Source organism: Coturnix japonica, chromosome 22 (genome assembly GCF_001577835.2).
Source record: "Coturnix japonica isolate 7356 chromosome 22, Coturnix japonica 2.1, whole genome shotgun sequence".
Classification (NCBI taxonomy): domain Eukaryota; kingdom Metazoa; phylum Chordata; class Aves; order Galliformes; family Phasianidae; genus Coturnix; species Coturnix japonica.
In genome coordinates, this window is record NC_029537.1 from 3,371,104 (window position 1) to 3,389,282 (window position 18,179).

The 18,179-nt window shown below is 42.6% G+C and overlaps 1 protein-coding gene across 5 annotated transcripts in view; it reads left to right on the forward strand.

The window, feature by feature from the left end:
- KCNU1 (potassium calcium-activated channel subfamily U member 1) overlaps positions 1–18,179 on the forward strand; it is a 55,526-nt gene that overhangs the window by 5,040 nt on the left and 32,307 nt on the right. For 4 of the 5 annotated variants that reach the window (XR_001559342.2, XR_001559344.2, XR_001559343.2 and 1 more), the window contains exons 6-19: positions 386–461; positions 865–940; positions 1,266–1,436; positions 1,856–1,947; positions 2,554–2,664; positions 3,516–3,621; positions 4,646–4,728; positions 5,336–5,405; positions 5,788–5,943; positions 6,791–6,903; positions 6,998–7,066; positions 8,108–8,197; positions 8,332–8,432; positions 11,483–11,579. Coding sequence is in view for 1 of the 5 variants with exons in the window: in XM_015883182.2 (XP_015738668.1) it covers positions 386–461; positions 865–940; positions 1,266–1,436; positions 1,856–1,947; positions 2,554–2,664; positions 3,516–3,621; positions 4,646–4,728; positions 5,336–5,405; positions 5,788–5,943; positions 6,791–6,903; positions 6,998–7,066; positions 8,108–8,197; positions 8,332–8,432; positions 11,483–11,579 (1,411 nt within the window). In the remaining 4 variants the exon portion in view is untranslated. The remainder of the gene's footprint in view (positions 1–385; positions 462–864; positions 941–1,265; positions 1,437–1,855; positions 1,948–2,553; positions 2,665–3,515; positions 3,622–4,645; positions 4,729–5,335; positions 5,406–5,787; positions 5,944–6,790; positions 6,904–6,997; positions 7,067–8,107; positions 8,198–8,331; positions 8,433–11,482; positions 11,580–18,179) is intronic. The other variant, XR_001559345.2, reaches the window with a different exon arrangement.

The following is an 18,179-nucleotide window of genomic DNA, read 5'->3' on the forward strand; positions in this document are numbered from 1 at the left end:
GGACTTCTGAGTTACCAAACTCTGCCTCTGTTCTGTCTGCATGGCTTTAAGTATCTCAGCAATCTCTGTGCCTGACCAACAGGATGAGGAGCCACCCAGAGGGGATGTAACTATTGTTTGCTTAGCATCAGTAGTCCAGTGGACCTTTATGTCACTTAAGCCTTCAGGTTACAGCTCAGTTAGTCCACGTTTCTTATTTTTTCTCATAATTCTAAGTGCCTCCGAGGACATAAATGGAAATCCAGTGTTATAAAGGCTTTGAATACAGAGCAACGTTATCCCCTCTTGCTAGGTCTGAAGAATTGTTGAACATATAATATGTGGAGATGCTCCACTTGTGTAGTTGGATTTATTTTTTCTCATGGACTTTCCTGTTTTAATGCAGGTCTGCGTTCTTTGAGAGCATTGAGGTTGTTGGACCTTCCCCGCATACTGCAGATCCTCAGGATCACCAAGGATGAGTGAGTTAAAGCTCTGCTAGGTACCCTCCAAAGCCCGGTCTCCTCCCTGATGTCTGCGCTTTAGCTGAGTTGGGTAACAAAGGGGGAAAGTGTTGAGTATGAGGGTAAAGCTGACCATCTTACACTGGAAATAACTAAATTGGAGATAAGGAAAAGTAGTAAATCAAGATATCTTAAAGGTTTTGAAGACAGATGAATGTGAAAAATGATATTATCTGTCACGTTGCCTGTGTTAGAAAGGGCTTGGATGTAGGGAGGCTTTTTCTGATTCTAAATCCTTCCTGTGCAGTGTTACAGTTACTAGAGAACTCTGTTCATTGAGCGGTGCTTTAGGAAGCTTCAGCCATTGCCAGTGCTGTTTTACATGTTTAACATCCTGGGCTTTCTGCCTTCTTATCTCCAGTAACTCCATCAAGCTCTCCAAGCTCTTTGCCGTGTTTATCAGCACGTTGTTCACAGCAGCAGGACTTGTTCACCTGGTATGTACCATCAGCTGTATGTCCTTCCTTGTCACCTTAAATCAGTATGGCCACGCAAGCTTTGGGTTTCTGTTTTCTGTAATGAATGCAGTGTTCTCTTTGGAGAGAGAGAGAACAAATTTGTTCTATCACTTAGGCCAGCATAGTTTACTTGCATATATTGCCAGATCTGCTGGCACTGATGCAGCACCACTCCCCACTGTGGAAATGGATCACTCTACAATAAAATAAACAGTGCAGGTTTTTTGTTCAAATAGCTTTTAGATGGGAGATGGACTTGAACCAAAACGACTCTAAACTTCTTTCTCTTCTCTGCCCTGGACAGGTAGAAAACAATGGAGATCCTTGGGTCCAGCCTGTAAATTCCCAGACTATCCCCTACTTCAGGTGCATGTACCTCATCATGGTGACTATGTCCACCGTGGGTTATGGTGATATTGTGGTTCAAACAGTCTTGGGCCGAGCCTTCATTTTTTTCTTCATTATTGGTGGTTTGGTGAGAAACTTATTTTTCTTTTCTGAAAATGGCAGCTGGGGGTAGAGAATGAAAGGGGCTGTCAGCAAAGCTTTGAGGGGTTCCAGGTAGGGATTAGGCATCAATGAGCAAAAGCAGCTTTAACATTAGATCCTTACTGGCATGGCTACAGAGTAATTTCCTAAGAGCTGGCAGGGCTTCTGGTACGCTTTTCTTCCTGGCTAGAGTCAAAATACTGAGCAAGATGAATCCAAGACTATGACCAGCATAAATCCATTGTCACTGAGTTATACAGTTATCCATCCTTGCCAGCGACTTTTAAGAATCCAAAGTAAATTTGTAGTTGTTGTTCCACGTAATATAATTCCCTTGAATTAATTTATCACGGTTAGGAGATACAGAATTGGCTCTGAGGAAGGTGGTATTTCTTGATGCTTTAGGTCCTGTTTGCAAATGTGATTCCTGAAGTTTTGGAAGTTGTTCAAAGCCGTAAAAGTTACAAATCCTCCTATGAAGTGATGAGTGGGAAAAAGTAAGTATGGCGGCTCCTTGGAAAATAAAAACCAGCCCCCTTTCTGGGTTAGGAACCAGCTCCATAAGAAATTCCTATAGTAGTTTAAATCAAATCCTGGAATGTACTTTCAGTTGTTCTTTACCTCAGATGTGCCTGATTAAACCTCCTCAGCTGCACTCGTTAGTGTGGGTTGGTTTACAAAGGGAGAGAAAATGTAGGTGACACACCAGCCTTGGTTATAGATGGAGATCTACCTCCTTGGTGATTTTTAGCTATCAGTGTCGTAGGGGTTTTGTGTGTATTTTTGTGTTGTTTTTCCTTCACTACTCATAGAACCAGACATATTAGGTACAATTATTAGATCTCATACCATTCCTTTTATGACCTTTCACTCAGCAGATCTCCACCATTCACCACTTCCTAACACAGCTCTCCTTTCCAGAGTAACTCCTGTAGTCCATATCCTCAATGGGTGAAATTATCCTCAAACCAATGATACAAACTCTCTTTTTGCTGCATTGCTGTGTTTAATATGCTACAAGCAGGTTGTGTTATACAGTGTCAGACATGCTACAACCACCGCTGTTTTCTAAGTGTCAAATCTTTCCTTGGTTCTTCCTCTAGCTATATTGTTGCCTGTGGTAATGTCACTCTGAAGAGCGTTACTACTTTCCTGGAAGACTTTTTGCTTCAGTACAAGGGGAATGTTTGCACAGAAATCCTTTTTCTGGGAGAGTAAGTATTCTTCTTTCTCTGAGATATTCTTCTTTGATTTCCTGATCTCTTAGGGGAAAGGTGGAAGGTCTGATATGAAAGGAAGGCAATGTTATGCAGTTGATTACCTGATGATCAACACAAATGAGAGCAACAACAACAAAAAAACCTAGAATGGGTGGCCATAATAAAGACTAATGACTGAAGTCTAAAGCTGAGCAAACTCAGGCAGGACACAAGGCATGCATTTGCAAAAATGATTAATAATTACTGAAATAAATCATTAGAGAATTGGGGGGAGGGGAGGGGGGGATTTTCTAACCCATCCTTAAACCAAGGCTGGATACCTTCCTATGGGGTTTGCTTCCTCGCTGAGGTCATTGCACAATGTGTGTTTCACAGTATGTCATAGAAGAGAATGTTACCAAAGTTCCTGGGTGAAATACAGTTTGTATACGCTGGATAGGAAAACAACACTTGAGTTGGAGAGAAAGTTGAAGATCAGCAGTTCCATCTGAGCACAGAATGAAGCCCTGGGAAGTGTCATTTCCTGACTCTGTGCAGTAACAGCGAGCCGTGCAATTACAGTTACATGCAATGACACTCATGAAAAATTAATGGCAATAGCAGAAGACAGGGAAAAAAATATCCAGGAAACATTTTCACGACTGTTAAGTTTTATAAAAGCTTGTTTTCATTAAAATCTAAACTATGCGCTTTGGCTGAGCTGCCAAAATCCCTGTAGCTCTCTTTTAAACAGTAAGTAGTTACAGCAAATGGCTTCTCTGAGAAATGGAGAACTGCAGAGCATATAATTACGAGAGATTGATGGATTATTACTTCTTTTTCTTGTTGTTGTTTATACCGAATAGGTCTCTTCCCAGTCTTGAGCTGGAAGCTGTGTTCAAATGCTATTCACCCTACACCACTTTCTTTTATGGCTCCGCACTGAACTCTGAAGATCTGAAAAGAGTTCGGGTAAGAACTTCTGTATCTGTATCTTCTGTATTTTGCCCTTTCTTGTAGATGTGTCAGTCTGGTGAAAATCTTATCCCTTATGAAAGGATGCATCAGCTCCTTTTACTCCATTCATGTTGTGATTTACACTTCAAGCAGTTCCATTTACTGCAGTGGTACCTTTTGCATATCAATATAACACTCCTGGGAACTGAAGATACGAGAATTGACTAAAAGTATTTCTAGCACCGAAGCATGAAAAGTAAAGGCAAAGCCAAAGTGATCAACTGGTTTTAAAGCAGAGATATTTGGGGCAGCAGCATTTCTGGAAACAGTATCTAAATTATTGCAATAGCCCTTAGTTACCTCTTGCAAGTGTGCATCTGTTTGAGTCACATTCATTAACATCCATGATAGAGACCTCATGTTTTGAGATGCTGAAGAGTCACTAAAATATTCCAATAGAAGCAAGCGGAATGGAGCTGGCATAAAGGAAAAACAAATGAAGCCAGCAAAAAACCACCACTGGTTTTAATTTTACTGTGGTTCTTAGTGGTTAGTAACTGAAATTCAGTGGTGAAACACCCCATCCAGTTTCAAGAAGACTATGAGAACTCTACCTTAAATTGAGCTATTTTTTTGTGTTATCAGTTTCACCATAGAGCCCAAATATTAATTAGATGGCAGAGCCAGAGTTCTGACCTGCCCAAATATTGACCCTTGGGAGTGCTTTGGTTGGACTTTGCTGGGGAAGAACACAGCTTTGCTGTCTGGCTTTTGTAACCTCTTCTAGGAAGATGTTAGCAGAAGAAATCATAAATTTCATGTGTTCCAGCACTTTGAAAATACAAACATGTATTACACGCTGTACATTTGATTGGAGCTGTGTCACTGCTGAAACATTCTGGCATGTGTACAGCTCCAAAGTAATAGGATCATGATGACCTTATGCAAGTCTTTAACTAAAGACACATGCCACTGTTAGAGATTGTTGTACTTCATATGGGACTAAACCTTGACTTAACTTTTCTCTTGTGGGATACAGATGGAGTCTGCAAATGCTTGTCTCATTCTAGCAGATGTTTGCTCTCCAGAACCCTATGCTGAAGACATTTCCAATATCATGAGGTAGGATGAGATACTCCAGTGCTTTCATTCTCTGATTGATATTAACACTGACACAGATAGTGCAGCTGGCAGCAGAGCATATCTGTCCCATCATGGGTTTTTTTTTCCCTGTCAGGAGAACTCTGAAAGCCAACTGACTGCTTTCTGCTATGGTTTTATCAGATGCTTTGAAGAGCTGAGACAGGTAGCAGCTGTGCAATCTTGCAGCCATCCACAGAATATAATATTACTAAATATAGGGTAATTATTTCCTTCACTATCCTGAATATCAACAGTCAAGGAGTCTCACTGCTTTACTCTGGAAAGAGTTATGCTCAGCTGTCAGGTCTCATATTCTAAGTATTCTTGTACCAGTCAGACTTGAGATGAGTTCTTTTGTACTACTACTGGATTTTGTGAATGTGACGGCCCAGGTGGTGTAAAATTCTCCCCCCAAATCAGTCCAGAAGTCCAAGTTCCAAACTGGATCATTTTTGCTTCCCACTTGTAGACTGTCTAAAGATGCAGAGAGTCAGGTCAGAAACTCCAACTTGTTTAGCTGGACTTGAAAAATGAGGGGCTGTTAATATGGCAAGCATATTAACCTGAAGTTATATCTTTCATACAGAGTGCTGTCAATCAAGAATCACTACCCCAAAACAAGAGTCATTTTACAGATAATTCAGTCACGTAACAAGGTATGGCCATGGTCTGTATCAGTGGGGGTGTCACAATTGGAATTCTGGCCTTTTTGGAATTAAAGGCCCTTATTTTGGGAAGGCAAAGATGTTATCAATGTCTCTTACAGGCACTAACCTTGCTGGGATATCTTTGTTGTTAAAAATAAATAGCAACCATTTCTTTGTTGTTTTTGTCAAAGCTGCCAGTAAAAGCTGGTTCAACATTTAAAGGGAAGACAAAACCAGAAGTCAGCTTGGACTTTTAATGTATTCCAGCATGGATTGTCAAACAATGCAATGATGAATGCAAAAAAGACAAGGAGGACCGTTTTACAGCAACCCTGACCTTGCCCATCGCTGTGCTGTGCTGACCTGTAATTGCTTTCCTACACTGAAACAGGCTTACCTGCCAAACATACCCAACTGGGACTGGAGGATGGGAGACAGCATCATCTGCTTTGCTGAGCTGAAGTTGGGCTTCATGGCACAGAGCTGCCTGGTTCCTGGTTTGTCCACTCTCCTGACCAGTTTGTTCATTGGGAAAGAGAATACAGAGGTAAATCTTTGAAGTGATTTAGACAAGTAAAAGAACACGAATGGGACTGCTGGGCACGAAGTTGCCTAAACAGCTCATCCTAAACTGCTAGTCCTGCAGTGGAAATGCTTTTGCTATCACCTAGTGGCTGTGTGTGATATTTCACTTTACACTCCAGAACAAAACATTACATTGGACTGCTATTCCTGTATTCGGGGGCTTTTCATTTGCAGAATTGATTTAGGCAAACCATATAAATATCAGATGCAATAAATATAGAAGTTGTATGTAGAACTGCTGTTTGTAGTCAAAGTGCTGTTTCATAGATGCGCTGTTTCTCAGGTCCATATGCTTCCCTGGGTCACAGCAACACCTGTTCTTCAACAGGGAAAGGTTTTAAATGGAGATGGGGAGGTTTAGGTTGGATCTTAGGAGGAAGTTTTACACCCAGAGGGTGGTGACACACTAGAACAGGTTGCCCAAGGAGGCTGTGGATGCCCTATCCCTGCAGGCATTCAAGGCCAGGCTGGATGTGGCTCTGGGCAGCCTGGGCTGCTGGTTGGTGACCCTGCACACAGCAGGGGGTTGGAACTGGATGAGCACTGGGGTCCTTTGCAACCCAGTCCATTCTATGGTTCTATGAGTATGAACTGGAAGTGTCCAGAAGAGTTAAGACTTTCCCTGGTCTGTTGTATATGAACTCTAATATTGTTTCTGACAAGGTACAGTTGATGTCTTTCTGCTGCCAGTAACTGAGGGCCTTTGATCAGATATCATATGGTATTGGAGCAGTGTCCCAGCGTTAGGTTACACATCCTTTTTGCTTTGCCTTGAATAGATACATCATCTTTATGATCGATTCTTTCAGACAAAGAGAAAACATCTGAAGGACAAGATGCTTCTGGGAGACAAAGACTACAAAGTAATGGCTCTTCAGCTCTCCAATGATTTTGCAGACATGACTTTTATAGAGGTTTGTCGGTATGTGGTACAGATGTGGACATGTTATTTCCTTCCAGATGTACCTTTCCTCAATGCAGGCTGATAGTGTGGCTGATTTGCTCTCTTTCTCCAGGTTATGCTTTGTAAAACTCAACCTTATCCTCTTGGGGATTGAGCTCAAATTTGGCAGTCGAGGAGAGAGGTAAGTGGGGGGATAATAAGAAGCCAACATTCCAAACTGATGCTTTCCAAAGAACTCAGATTTGCCCACAGGTCTGCACAGACTTTATGCACCTCTTCTTTTCCTTTGCACACTGTTCTGTGGGATAAGGATGTCATTCCTGGTTGCTTACGTGCCAGGTTAATTTACTGTATTTTGCCTCCTCTCTTCTCACAGATAATCAAGCAAGAGATGGGGGATGAGACACCATTCTCACCTTCTGTTCCAAACACAGTCAGCATAACCATCATAGATCTCCCTTTGATTTGGAGCAAACCCATTTGTATTTGTATTATATAAATTTGTATTTATTTGCATGGATAATAGAAACGCCTTCTCTTATGTTTTTTTAACCACATGAGTTTTAGCTCCTAAATGCTTTAAAGCATTGTCATAAAGGAATAATTTGTCAATGCTGGCAGCAAAGTTTTTGCTGTCTGAAGCTGATCTGGTCCTGGGCCAGATAACACTCTCTGTCTGTTCTAATGATGAAATACAAGACATTCTAATGGGGAAGCTGGAACTAGTTCAGAAAGGGGAGTAAATGAGTGCCATAGATCTTTACAAAGCTTGAGAAATCATCCAGAAAATGCAGACTATCGAGTGCAATTATTACTCTTTTCACTTTTATAAAGGAAATGGCTGTAGAATAGAAACTCTGAAAACAAAGGAGTTGTAGAGAACTGCTGTGAGAAATAGGTTGGGAGTCCTGTGCAAGCGGTGAATGAACCCTATGCTGAGAGCAGACAGTGCATGTTGTAGGTGCTCAGTGCTAACGGAAAACAGGCCATGGCTCCATCTAATATTTCTTGAGCTCATATGCTGTCTGGATGAAGATAGAATGATGGAAAGAGAAAGCAAGAGGGAAAAAGAAACTCACACAGGTCATAGAAGTTATAACAAAGGGAATTAAAAAGTTAAGGTGGGATGGGACTTCTATGAGCATTGAGTCTGAATTCCCACAGCAGAGGTGGTTAATGTCAGGTAAACCATCATTACTCTTTGTATGGTTTCTCCAAACAGTGCCATCCTGATCAATCCATCTCCACAGATAAAGCTTCACCGGAATACAATGGGCTTTTTTATTGCTCATTCTCTTGCAGAAGTGAAAAGGTAAGGTGCTTTATTACTGTTTTGTGGAGAAGAAGTTCTAGAACAGAAAATACCTCCAAGAGCAGACAAGTGCATTTATTATCCGATCAGTTAAGCATAATTCATTTCTGCCTGATTCTCTTCTGTTTTTCCAGGGCACAATTCTATTGCAGAGTTTGTCACAGTGACATCCAGGATCCAGAGCAGATTGAGAAATGTCAGTGTGGAAGCAAATCTCACTCAAAAACTTTCTCAGGTGTGTTGTTTTAAGTCCATTTCTGACTATAAAAAGGGCTGAATCAGTGTCTTTTGGTTGTATATTTATTAACTACTTATCACGGTTAATGAGGATTCTAAGAATAAGAACAGGTTGGAACAGCCATTATCTGGTAAAACAAGGATCTTTCTGGTTACACTAAATCTTACAAGTAGTAATTTAAAGGCTTCATTGTGCTTTGCTTCAGGAGTCAAAGCCACTTGGCTAGAAAAGAGTAGGACAAAATACACTGCAGTGAGGATTTTCACTCCAGTTATTAACAGGTTTATCACAAAATGCAGATTTTTAACTGCAGAGACCAAAGCAAACGTCTCATTAGTGTATATATAGTTGAAGCAAAAGGTAAGGCTGGATGAAACAAGAGCTCTGTGCCCAGTTTGTAATAGTTTCTTGGTCAAGGAAGTGCATCTATATCTCAGCCATTGTGAAATGTGAAGTCAGAAAAACACTGTGGAGTTCATGCAAGGTATGTGGCAGCATCTGGTGGTGTTTGCTCTGCAGACTGCAACACTTAGGAGAGCTGAGAGAACAGATTAATAGTAACATCTGACCCAAAGAAGAGCATCGTGTGCTGTCATCACCTCAGACTCCACCTTCAGGGAATTCCTGGGCTTTGCTTTGGTTTGGGTTTCTGCTGGAGCACAAAACGTGGCCTCTGATTTATGTTTAACTGCAGCAATGCGAGGCACTGAAGGCCAAAATGCACACCTATGTCCACTTGTGATGTTTTCCTCTTCATGGAGATGGTGCTTTGCTTTAAAGAGTTAAGGAGGAGTTTTCCATTAAATATGGGCTCACACGTGCTCCTGCTCGTTTCTAACACTTGCAAATAATTTAAACAGCAGATGGCAGCCAAGCCCCATTACAAAACATGCCTCTGAGCTGAAGGTGGCAGAGGCGAAGGCAGAACTCATTCACACAGTGAGCACAAACACACTGACACCTGGAGGACTCCATGTAGTAATGTCATATAGGAAGGGAGGCTGGAGCCCATTTTCAGTCCCACACACTTATCAGCTTAGATGCAGCTGAGGTCCCTGAAAGCCATCAACCTCTCAGAAAAGAGAGTTCTTTAAGTGTAGAAAACATCTTAATAAGAGTCAGTGTCAATGGAGTAGAAATACATTGATGCTGTGGGAGCTCTCTCCACCTGGGTGGTTTAATTCTGGTTTCCTAGGCTAGCCTGGGTTTTAAAAGGACAAGATTACATTTCAAGATATGTATTAGTGAAGAGCAGTTGTTTGCAAACCTGTTGTTCTGCACCAGATATGCAGCAGAGAGGATGGCTGCCTGAGCTGCATCAGGAGTTTTGCCAGCCAAAAGACCTTGCCATCAGTTTTCCCAGTGATTCCAGATGGGTTGGAGCTTAACTGTAGTCGATTTGATTCCTCCCTTCTCAATATAACCCAGTTGAAGCAGTACTCTGTGTCCTGGATGCCTCCAGACTCACTGCAGGAAGAAGGGAAATAAGGAGGTTAGATGCAGGAGACCCCCAGCTAGTGCAGGTGAGGATGCCTCCTCCCTGTTTCCACTTCAGCTACAGGTGTACATGGTGAAGACAGAGTTCACTGCCATAAGAAACTAATACAGGGGCCTGAGACTGTGAACTTTAGTTAAAGGAGCATCCATGTTGCTATTTTAACAAGTGTGAATGGTTTGCTTGAGGGCCATAAGTTAAAACGAAGTATCTTGTTTTGGGAGACATTTACTTATTACTGCCCATGTAAGACAGGTTGTTAAGGATCTCCATTCTTCTCCTTGTCTTATGATACTTTAATGAAGCTTGACCTAGCAGGATTGATTGGGTGTCACATGGCATCCTTGGAGTGCTCCCTCTCTGGCCTTCCAGCTCCCACCTGGTTGAACTCAGGGCTGTAAAAAGAGCTATCCTGTTACCAAGGCCAAATGCACCTGTGTTCAGCACACCTGTGCAGAACAATTACAGCTCAAGGCTGACAAATCACCTATTCAGTGATGTCCCTTTGTCTGCCAGGGTACGTTTAGAATCACTAGCTGTTCCATCTGGGTTAGTGTGCTTTGGCAATAGCTGCAACCAAACAAGGAAGCTGAAGGTATAAGAGGGTTCACCTGTCAGTTGGTGAGATAGAGATCTCTGTGTCTGAAAGTTCTTCCAGTCCACCCTTTCCTTCCCTACCTGAATGCATTGGACGTGTTTGGACACATGTGATGTGAAAAGCTTTGTGCCTCCTGTCAAATGCTGATAAGGGGAGGAATGCAGATTAGCAACAAAGATACAGGCCAAGGGAGTGCAAGGAATAGCTTTGTGTGTTCTGAACCTGCTGCATCACTGTGGAAAGCAGGAGGTGCAGGTAGGGGCTTAAAAACCTCTGAGGGTGCTGCTGTACATCTTCAAATCACTGCCTGGTGTTCTAATGCTGGTCTTAATGGCCCATGACCTCAGATTATGGCCCAGAAAGGACTCGATCAAATGTCAGAGAAAAGATGTTCCAGCTGTTAAATTGCTGCTTTAGGATTTGGGGAGCTCAAGCTCATTTTCTTGATCTGTTTCCTTGGATTCAGTCTGGGACTGTAGACCACCCAGCCTTACTGAAGTTTGGTTTCCTGTTGGGAAAGGGTTGCAGCTGTAACAGGTTCAACTCTCAGAGACATGAGAACAGACTAATTAATAATTTCAAGTCAGGATGGTACAGTGGTGAGGATGAACTCTGCCTACACTCTGGCTTCTTTTTCCTTTGTAGAGGACCATACTTCACAAAGAAAAGGAGCCCTTGTGGAAGGAGATGGTGCATTAAGGATGTGCTCACCACTTTTAAGACCATTTAGTCTTAGTAGATAGATATACTATAGTAGATAGAAATACTCTTTTATAGCACTGCTGTATTTCTCACCACTTGTGTGAATAACCAATTGAAGAGCTCCTTTGCCCAGCATTTCTGAAGCCACGTCTGAAGCTTCAGATGACATTGTGGCCATTTGCAGACACAGTCTAAATACAACTAAGTGCTATCCAAAAGGAACCCAACTTTGTTTCATTGCCTTTGTTCCAGAGAAACTGAAAATCTCCATAGAATCGCTTATTTTGGATGGAGAGCCTGCAAAGTCAAGGTTCGTTAGTACCCTTCCACCTCAGAGCTCTGTTAATGGGTAAGAAATGTTAAAGCTGTGTGAGTGCTGAGCAGGCATTTCCTGAACTTATTCATTGAGAATCTGTGTAGGAAGCAGGAACAGCCTGTTTCCTAGTTCTTTTGCTATTGTTAGTGGATGGTTTATGGCTTCTCCCTATCTCCATTAACCGATCAGTCTAGAAATCACAACTATTTCTATGCACCCAAATCCTCAGCTCTATCACTCTCCTGTAGGGTCAAGGCCTTGAAGTGTACATGAGATGCAATGAACTTGTGATACCAGTTTGAGGAACAATGGAAGAGTGAAAGGAGGGATTGGTACACCTCAAGAAAGTGCTTACTGCACTCTAGATGGAAGCAAAATAATACAGAGGAACCACAAACATGTTTATTGTGGTGCTTTGCAGAGGATGGGTTGAAGATAAGAGCAGCTGGGTGTAGGACTGTGAATAGCCAACACTGAGTTTTGCTTGTTCTTCAGATGCTTAATTGCTCTGTGCTGTTGCAATATTGGAAGAGTAATAATCTCTGCTTTGCTCTAAAGCCAATTGGTGATCCAAGAGAAATCTCACCCCATAGCCTTGTTCTCTGGCATCAGCAGTGCGTGCTAGGAGTTCCTTCTATGACATCTGAATGCTTCCTGGCTGGAGGAATCTGGTTTCCCAGCAGGTTTCACAGAGCAGTGTCAGTGTAGTCATCTTCTGTCTGAGTCGAGGTGTGAACTGCAATGTTTTAACTACAGTGTACTTAGTTTGCTGAGCAGTCCCACTTGACTTGCATTGGAACTCCTCATAACCTGAGCTGCTACATTCAGCATAAGGAAGAGTATCATGGTCTGAAACTGAGCTGTCAGTGACAGCAAGCTGTTACACTTTTCCTACATCCACTAGAGAAGGTGACAGGACATATTGGCAAATAGCATCATGCTAGAATTTGCAGTGAGTAGACAGGAACCTAGCAGGGGAAGAGATGCACGAACCAGTATTTCTTTCCTCATTTCTGCTTGTGAGCAATTTGCAGGCACTGTAGAACTGAAGAGGCTTAATAAATAATCTCTCCCCTGCCTGCAAAATCCCATCTCGTGCTTCAGCAGCAAAGGCAAATGTCAGTATGGCAAGGATTGTAAGGTGTCCTCCAGAGAGCTTTGCATCTCAGCAGCTGTCCTCAGCACATACACGCTATCAGGACAATAAAACGTTGCTCAGTGCTGCTGTCCTCCAACCAATTAGGTCAGCTGTAAATATTGGGACTGCATGGTAAATACATACACACATACCAGCAGATTGTGCTGACTTGTTAAATATAAACGGAAGCATAATTAGAATTATAACGTGGCCCTCCCCCTCCTCGTGCCCAATAACATAATTTACCAAAGGGGGGGGGGGAGAAGAACAAACCCTCACAACCTGCTGAAATGCCATTATTAACATGCGCATGAAAAGTCAATTATGCCAGAGGGAGGTATTTAAGTGAAGTGAGTTTCCGTACTCTGGGATTACACCTTGGGGATTATACACTTCTTATTTATTTATTTTCCCAGAGATTTCTGCTGCTGCTGCTGCTTAGCAGTAAGGAATAAAATTGTTACTAAGAGAGATCCTGAAATCCCCTAAAGAAATGGCCAAATGTGCAGATAAATAATTGTTCCCATCCCCATCAAGATTCTCCCTCATCACCATATCAAAAAGACACCATATCCTCCCCAGTCAGGGCAGGGATGTTTTCTGGTGTTTAGTTTTAAGTGACGCCAGGGAATGGTCTTCCAGTGCTTCCCTGGGGAAGGGATTTTACCATCCTGTTATTAGTTGCAGTATTTATTATTTATATTACAGCGGTGCCTTGAGGCTTCTACTGGAGCCCTATTGGGCTGGATGCTGGATGTGTGCACTGTTAAAAGGATTTCTGCCTTAAACAGTGGCAAAGGGAAGGAGGGAAGGGTGAAGTGAGGTCTTAAAAGGAAAACTCAGTGCAAAATACAGCTGTTTGGAGCCAACCCTTCATAACATTACAGTTCTCAAATCTATCCCAAGTCGTTTTCTGTTATTATTAAAACCCAATTTAGAATTGGATGCAATTGCCCATTTTCAGATCATTCCCAGCTTTTCCACCTGGGGTGTTCTGCTAATAGAAAAGCTAACTCTGACCTTTTGTATCCAAATTAGGATGGCTGGGACAGCAGCCAAGGGGAGCTCCAAGTTCATATCTCTGCTCTGTTTGATTTAGGATGGCAAACCACAGTGTAATGCAGAGGATGGGGACTGGAATACAAGTCCCTGAGACATTGGGTTATAGCCAGGGGATTCAAGGGGATTAGGACTGGATGAGCTACGAAGTTCATCCAGAATGGAATACAAGAAGACCTCCCTGGGCTTATGGGGCATTGATACACTTTGCTTTGCTACTCGTGGCACCTCCACAGCTTTGCCTGAGGCATGGCAAACTTAATGGTGTATGTTCTGTTGCCTCTTGTTCTTCATTCCTGCTCAGTTTCTGGTGAAGCATAAAAAGGGTGTTAGTGAGCAAGGCTCTGTGTGCGCAACTCTGCAGCATCTCCTTCCCTTTTGTCTTAGTATAGAAGCGCTTCAGCCAGGAGAAGGATTAATAAAAACTGAATTAGATTAAAGGGGAACCCAGGCTGAAGAAACAAGTTTTAGCTCCGTCTTAATTGTAATTTATCTACTGCCAGGATAATTGCTAATAAATACCTGCCGAGTTGCCAAGCCTATGTTAGGGCTTGTCAGTCCCAAATAAATCTTTAAGACTTAAGATCCCACTTTGACGCTGCCCATCACTTCCCAAACCAAAAGCAGCGCAAAACAAAGCAGTAATGCTGAGTGCTCCAGCTCAGCTAATCTGGCAGAATGCATCACAGCCTTTATAAATGTGTGAGAAGGGCTGTGCAAGAGCTCCCAAAAAGGTCATTGGTATTTTTGGAGCGATAAATCAAGGAGGGGAAAGATTTGCATTACGGCTGTATAAAATCCAGGGCCGGATTAGAGAGAGAATACTTTGCAGTAATATTTCTCTCCTGACTTGTTTTATTAGCTTCCTTTAAACATGTTACATTATTGCTTATAGAATTTCATTTACTTGGATTGGCAGCTTGATAAATATGTCTATTGGCGATGATTTGGATTGCTCTGGGCATTAATATTATTAAAACCTGTCACAAGGAAATGTCTGAAAGATGACTTACTGTAAAGATTACAGCATGAAATAAATCATACAATGGTATTTGTTACCGTTTATGGCCTCTTGGAGCCGAGTCAATCCCTTTTTATGTTGCATTATTTTTCAAGTTTTTATAGCCTTACATTATATATCGCTGTCAGAAATGAACAGATGGGGTGTCAAACACGAGCCTTCTGAATAATTCCCACCCTCGGGTTATTTGTATGAAGGACAAGTGTAAAACTGTGTTCTCAAGAAAAAGGAGCTCGATAGAGGTGGAGGAAGTGTTGTTACAGTGAGCGAGATCCCTTTGTCAGCAGGCACATTGTGCTTTTGCTCACTACCTGGTATTTACACGGCAGGGTGGGGGCTCATGGAAAACGTAGCAGTCAGTTGGATGGCAAAGAAACCTCACTTTAGAAGAGTTACGCATTCCTTTTGGATTTACTTTTATTGCTAGAATGGGGAAGACGTGGAGGGGTTGTTTCAGTGATGGTCAAACCTCAGAGGGGTTCATAGGAACGTGGAGAAATGCTGATGCTTCTCAAAGGTTTCAAGGGTGGAATGTTACAAAGAATCTCTCCTGAATAGCGCTGGTGGTGTTTCTGCACTTTGGGATGAACAGGGAAAGAAAATGGGCAGATACTTCAGGCTCTGGAAGGTCAAACTGGGAGCTCCTCCAGTAAGAAGAGGAGGTTTTGCATTCTGCTTTCTGTCGTGCAAAGCCTCTGTGTCTGCTGTGTGTTTTGGGGGAGTCCTTGCTGGAGTCGGGAGGCCAGATTGGATGAAGTGATAGATGTGATGAGCTGATAAATACACCCGCAATGAATGAGGTATGTCTGGGTTAGAAAATCAGGTAGGGACGTCATCCATGCATACTTTTTCCCCTGTGCTTTCTCTCTTTAAATCTCCACCCCCTAAATCTCCTATAAGTACACAATGTAAATCAGCATTATATTTGGAACGTGACTCTTCTCTGTCTATGTGACTCTATAGACACCCAAATAAATGGAGATGGCTCTGGCGGTGCAGTCTGGCTGCATCTTGCTCATGGAACAATAACACCTTTCTCTTGCTGAAACTCACAGCTCAAGGATCAACATGATGGATCAGGTATTTTAGCAGAGCTCTGATGGAGCAAAGCTACTTTTTGCAGTGTGCAGCATATGCCCAGACTTGCTCTGAGCTCTCTTCCCCTCTGTTCACATTCTTTATTGTTCCTCTCAGCCTTGCCATTATAGACCTTAATCTTTGCAACTTCTACTTCTCCATGCATTCCTCAGTTTCTTCCATATATCACATGAAATCTCATCTTTTCTCTCTTCCCCGGGCCTTATCCCACATCCATCATCAAGCTTACACAAGAATTTTAGGGGCTCACACTCACCATGCACAGTACAGCTGTGCTGTATATGGTAACTGGAGTTGCACCCACCTGTACGCACTGATCTGATTCCACGTTATACAATAGTATAATCACTTAAAGAATTTGCATGACTGATAGTGTGAGCTCTGAGTGCATAAGGAGAAGTTTCATAATTAGCTTTCCCTGTGAACTTGTGCAGACCAGTCTATTTATAATTTGGTCAGCTCTTGATTTTTAATGAGGTGCTGAGAGTGACTGAAGCCTCTGGCAGCATGCATTTTGTATTTTAATTACCCACAGTAATTCTGACAATTACACCGATGCCATAAATCACATCATAATGACCCATAAGAAAAAAAAACCACCATATTTAATGATTGGATGGGGATTTGAATTAAGCAGGTATGCAATAGCTTACTAAGGAGCCAAAAGCTCCTTGGAGGTAAAGACTTCCAAATCTTGTTGAGCTGTGGCTCCAGCAGGTGAGGAAACTTGGTGCAAAGTTTCTTTCACAAGCCAAGCCCTGATCTACTCAGCAGAGGATTGCAATTTCATGCAATGGAATCCATCCTTGTGTGTCTAAGCAGAAATGGAGTTCTGTGCAATGTGGTTGTGGTTGCTAACTGGCCGTTCTGCTCAATAGGGGTTGTTTATCTTTGGCAGTAATTGCAAGCATCCTTGGATGTCATGCAGTGGTGATGGTCCTGGTGAGCTTGAGTTTTGGAAGGGATAGGACAGCAGTACAGCTCATGTTTTCCATTCTGATGGATAGATTTGTTACCATGTCCATGAGATGCAAGCTCTTCTATGTCGTGTGCAATGCACTGCATCCATCTTAGCACTAACCATACTGAGGAAGGCAATAGTAGGCAATGGTCAGCATCACGTTGCTGTGATAGCATTTCTCCTATGGTTATTTCTTGAGCAGTTTCTCTTACACAGACTTGCAGTGCTAATGCTGACTGCTCTGAGAAGCAGTGCACGCATTTCCCAGCTCAGCCCTGGTGTGCTGTCCTGCATGGCCCTGTGTTCCAATGGGTCCCAGCTCTCTGCTTTTGACCCTTAGTGAATATCACTCCTATTATCTAAGATCTCAACTAAGCCAAGTTCTGCTCTTGAGATTATCTTGCTGTTAATAATGTCACAATAAGTGGGTGGAAGTAGCTAATGGCTCTAAGCCACAAATGATCCCAAATGTTCTCAGTCTCCACTCTCCTGTAAACCTTGACAGATTGGGAGTGCTTAGTAAAATATTGTAACACTCAACACGCATTTACAAGGCAGCGATCTGTCCCATGACGGCTTCCAGATGTGTAGTGTGTGCAATTTCATAATTCAAGAGCAGATTCTATTGCCCTCTGCAGATCCCCCATCAGGCTGTTCATAAACGCTGCTCATAATTAAATTAACCCACTAACTAGCCATGCAAATTTTGATCAGCGGTGACCAAAAAAAAAAGAAGAGGGAACTGTTGAGATGCTCTCAAAAAATGACAAGGTTGTCTTTAGAGATTAGTTATCATTAGGAGAAGGTTTGTTGTTTGTTTTTTTTTCCCTTCCCGTTTGCCAAATTCCACTTTGTCCCTTCATACATGACAACTGCTTTAAGGCTTTCATCTGATAATTAGGAGCTGAATTTCGCCTCCCCTTCCTCGAGCTGCCTGCTGTCCTACTCTCTGCTCAGCCTTTCTGGAATTGAAGCAAGGCACTGTTCTGTGTGTGGGTAGCAGGATCAGGCTTCAGTTTTAAAACCCAGCTCGTGCCCAGCCTGAGGAGCAATGAACAACACATGCATGCACTGGAGCTGATGAGAGGCTGTGCAACCTCAGGGGGAACCTCAGCAAGGATTTCACCAGGGATGCTACGAATAATGGGCTGTTGTTTTCTGTCAGAAACAATGGCTCAGAGCTCTGACACGTGAGGTCTGCCTGCAGTATCCAGCTCCCCTACAATAAACTGCGCTATATTAAAAAAGAGCTGGAGTTATGACACCTGGCTTACATCAATGGCTGAACAATGGGTCCTTTTACAGTGGAGTGCTGGCCAGGGGGTGGGTTGGGAGGAGGTTGGGTGTGGAAGAGGA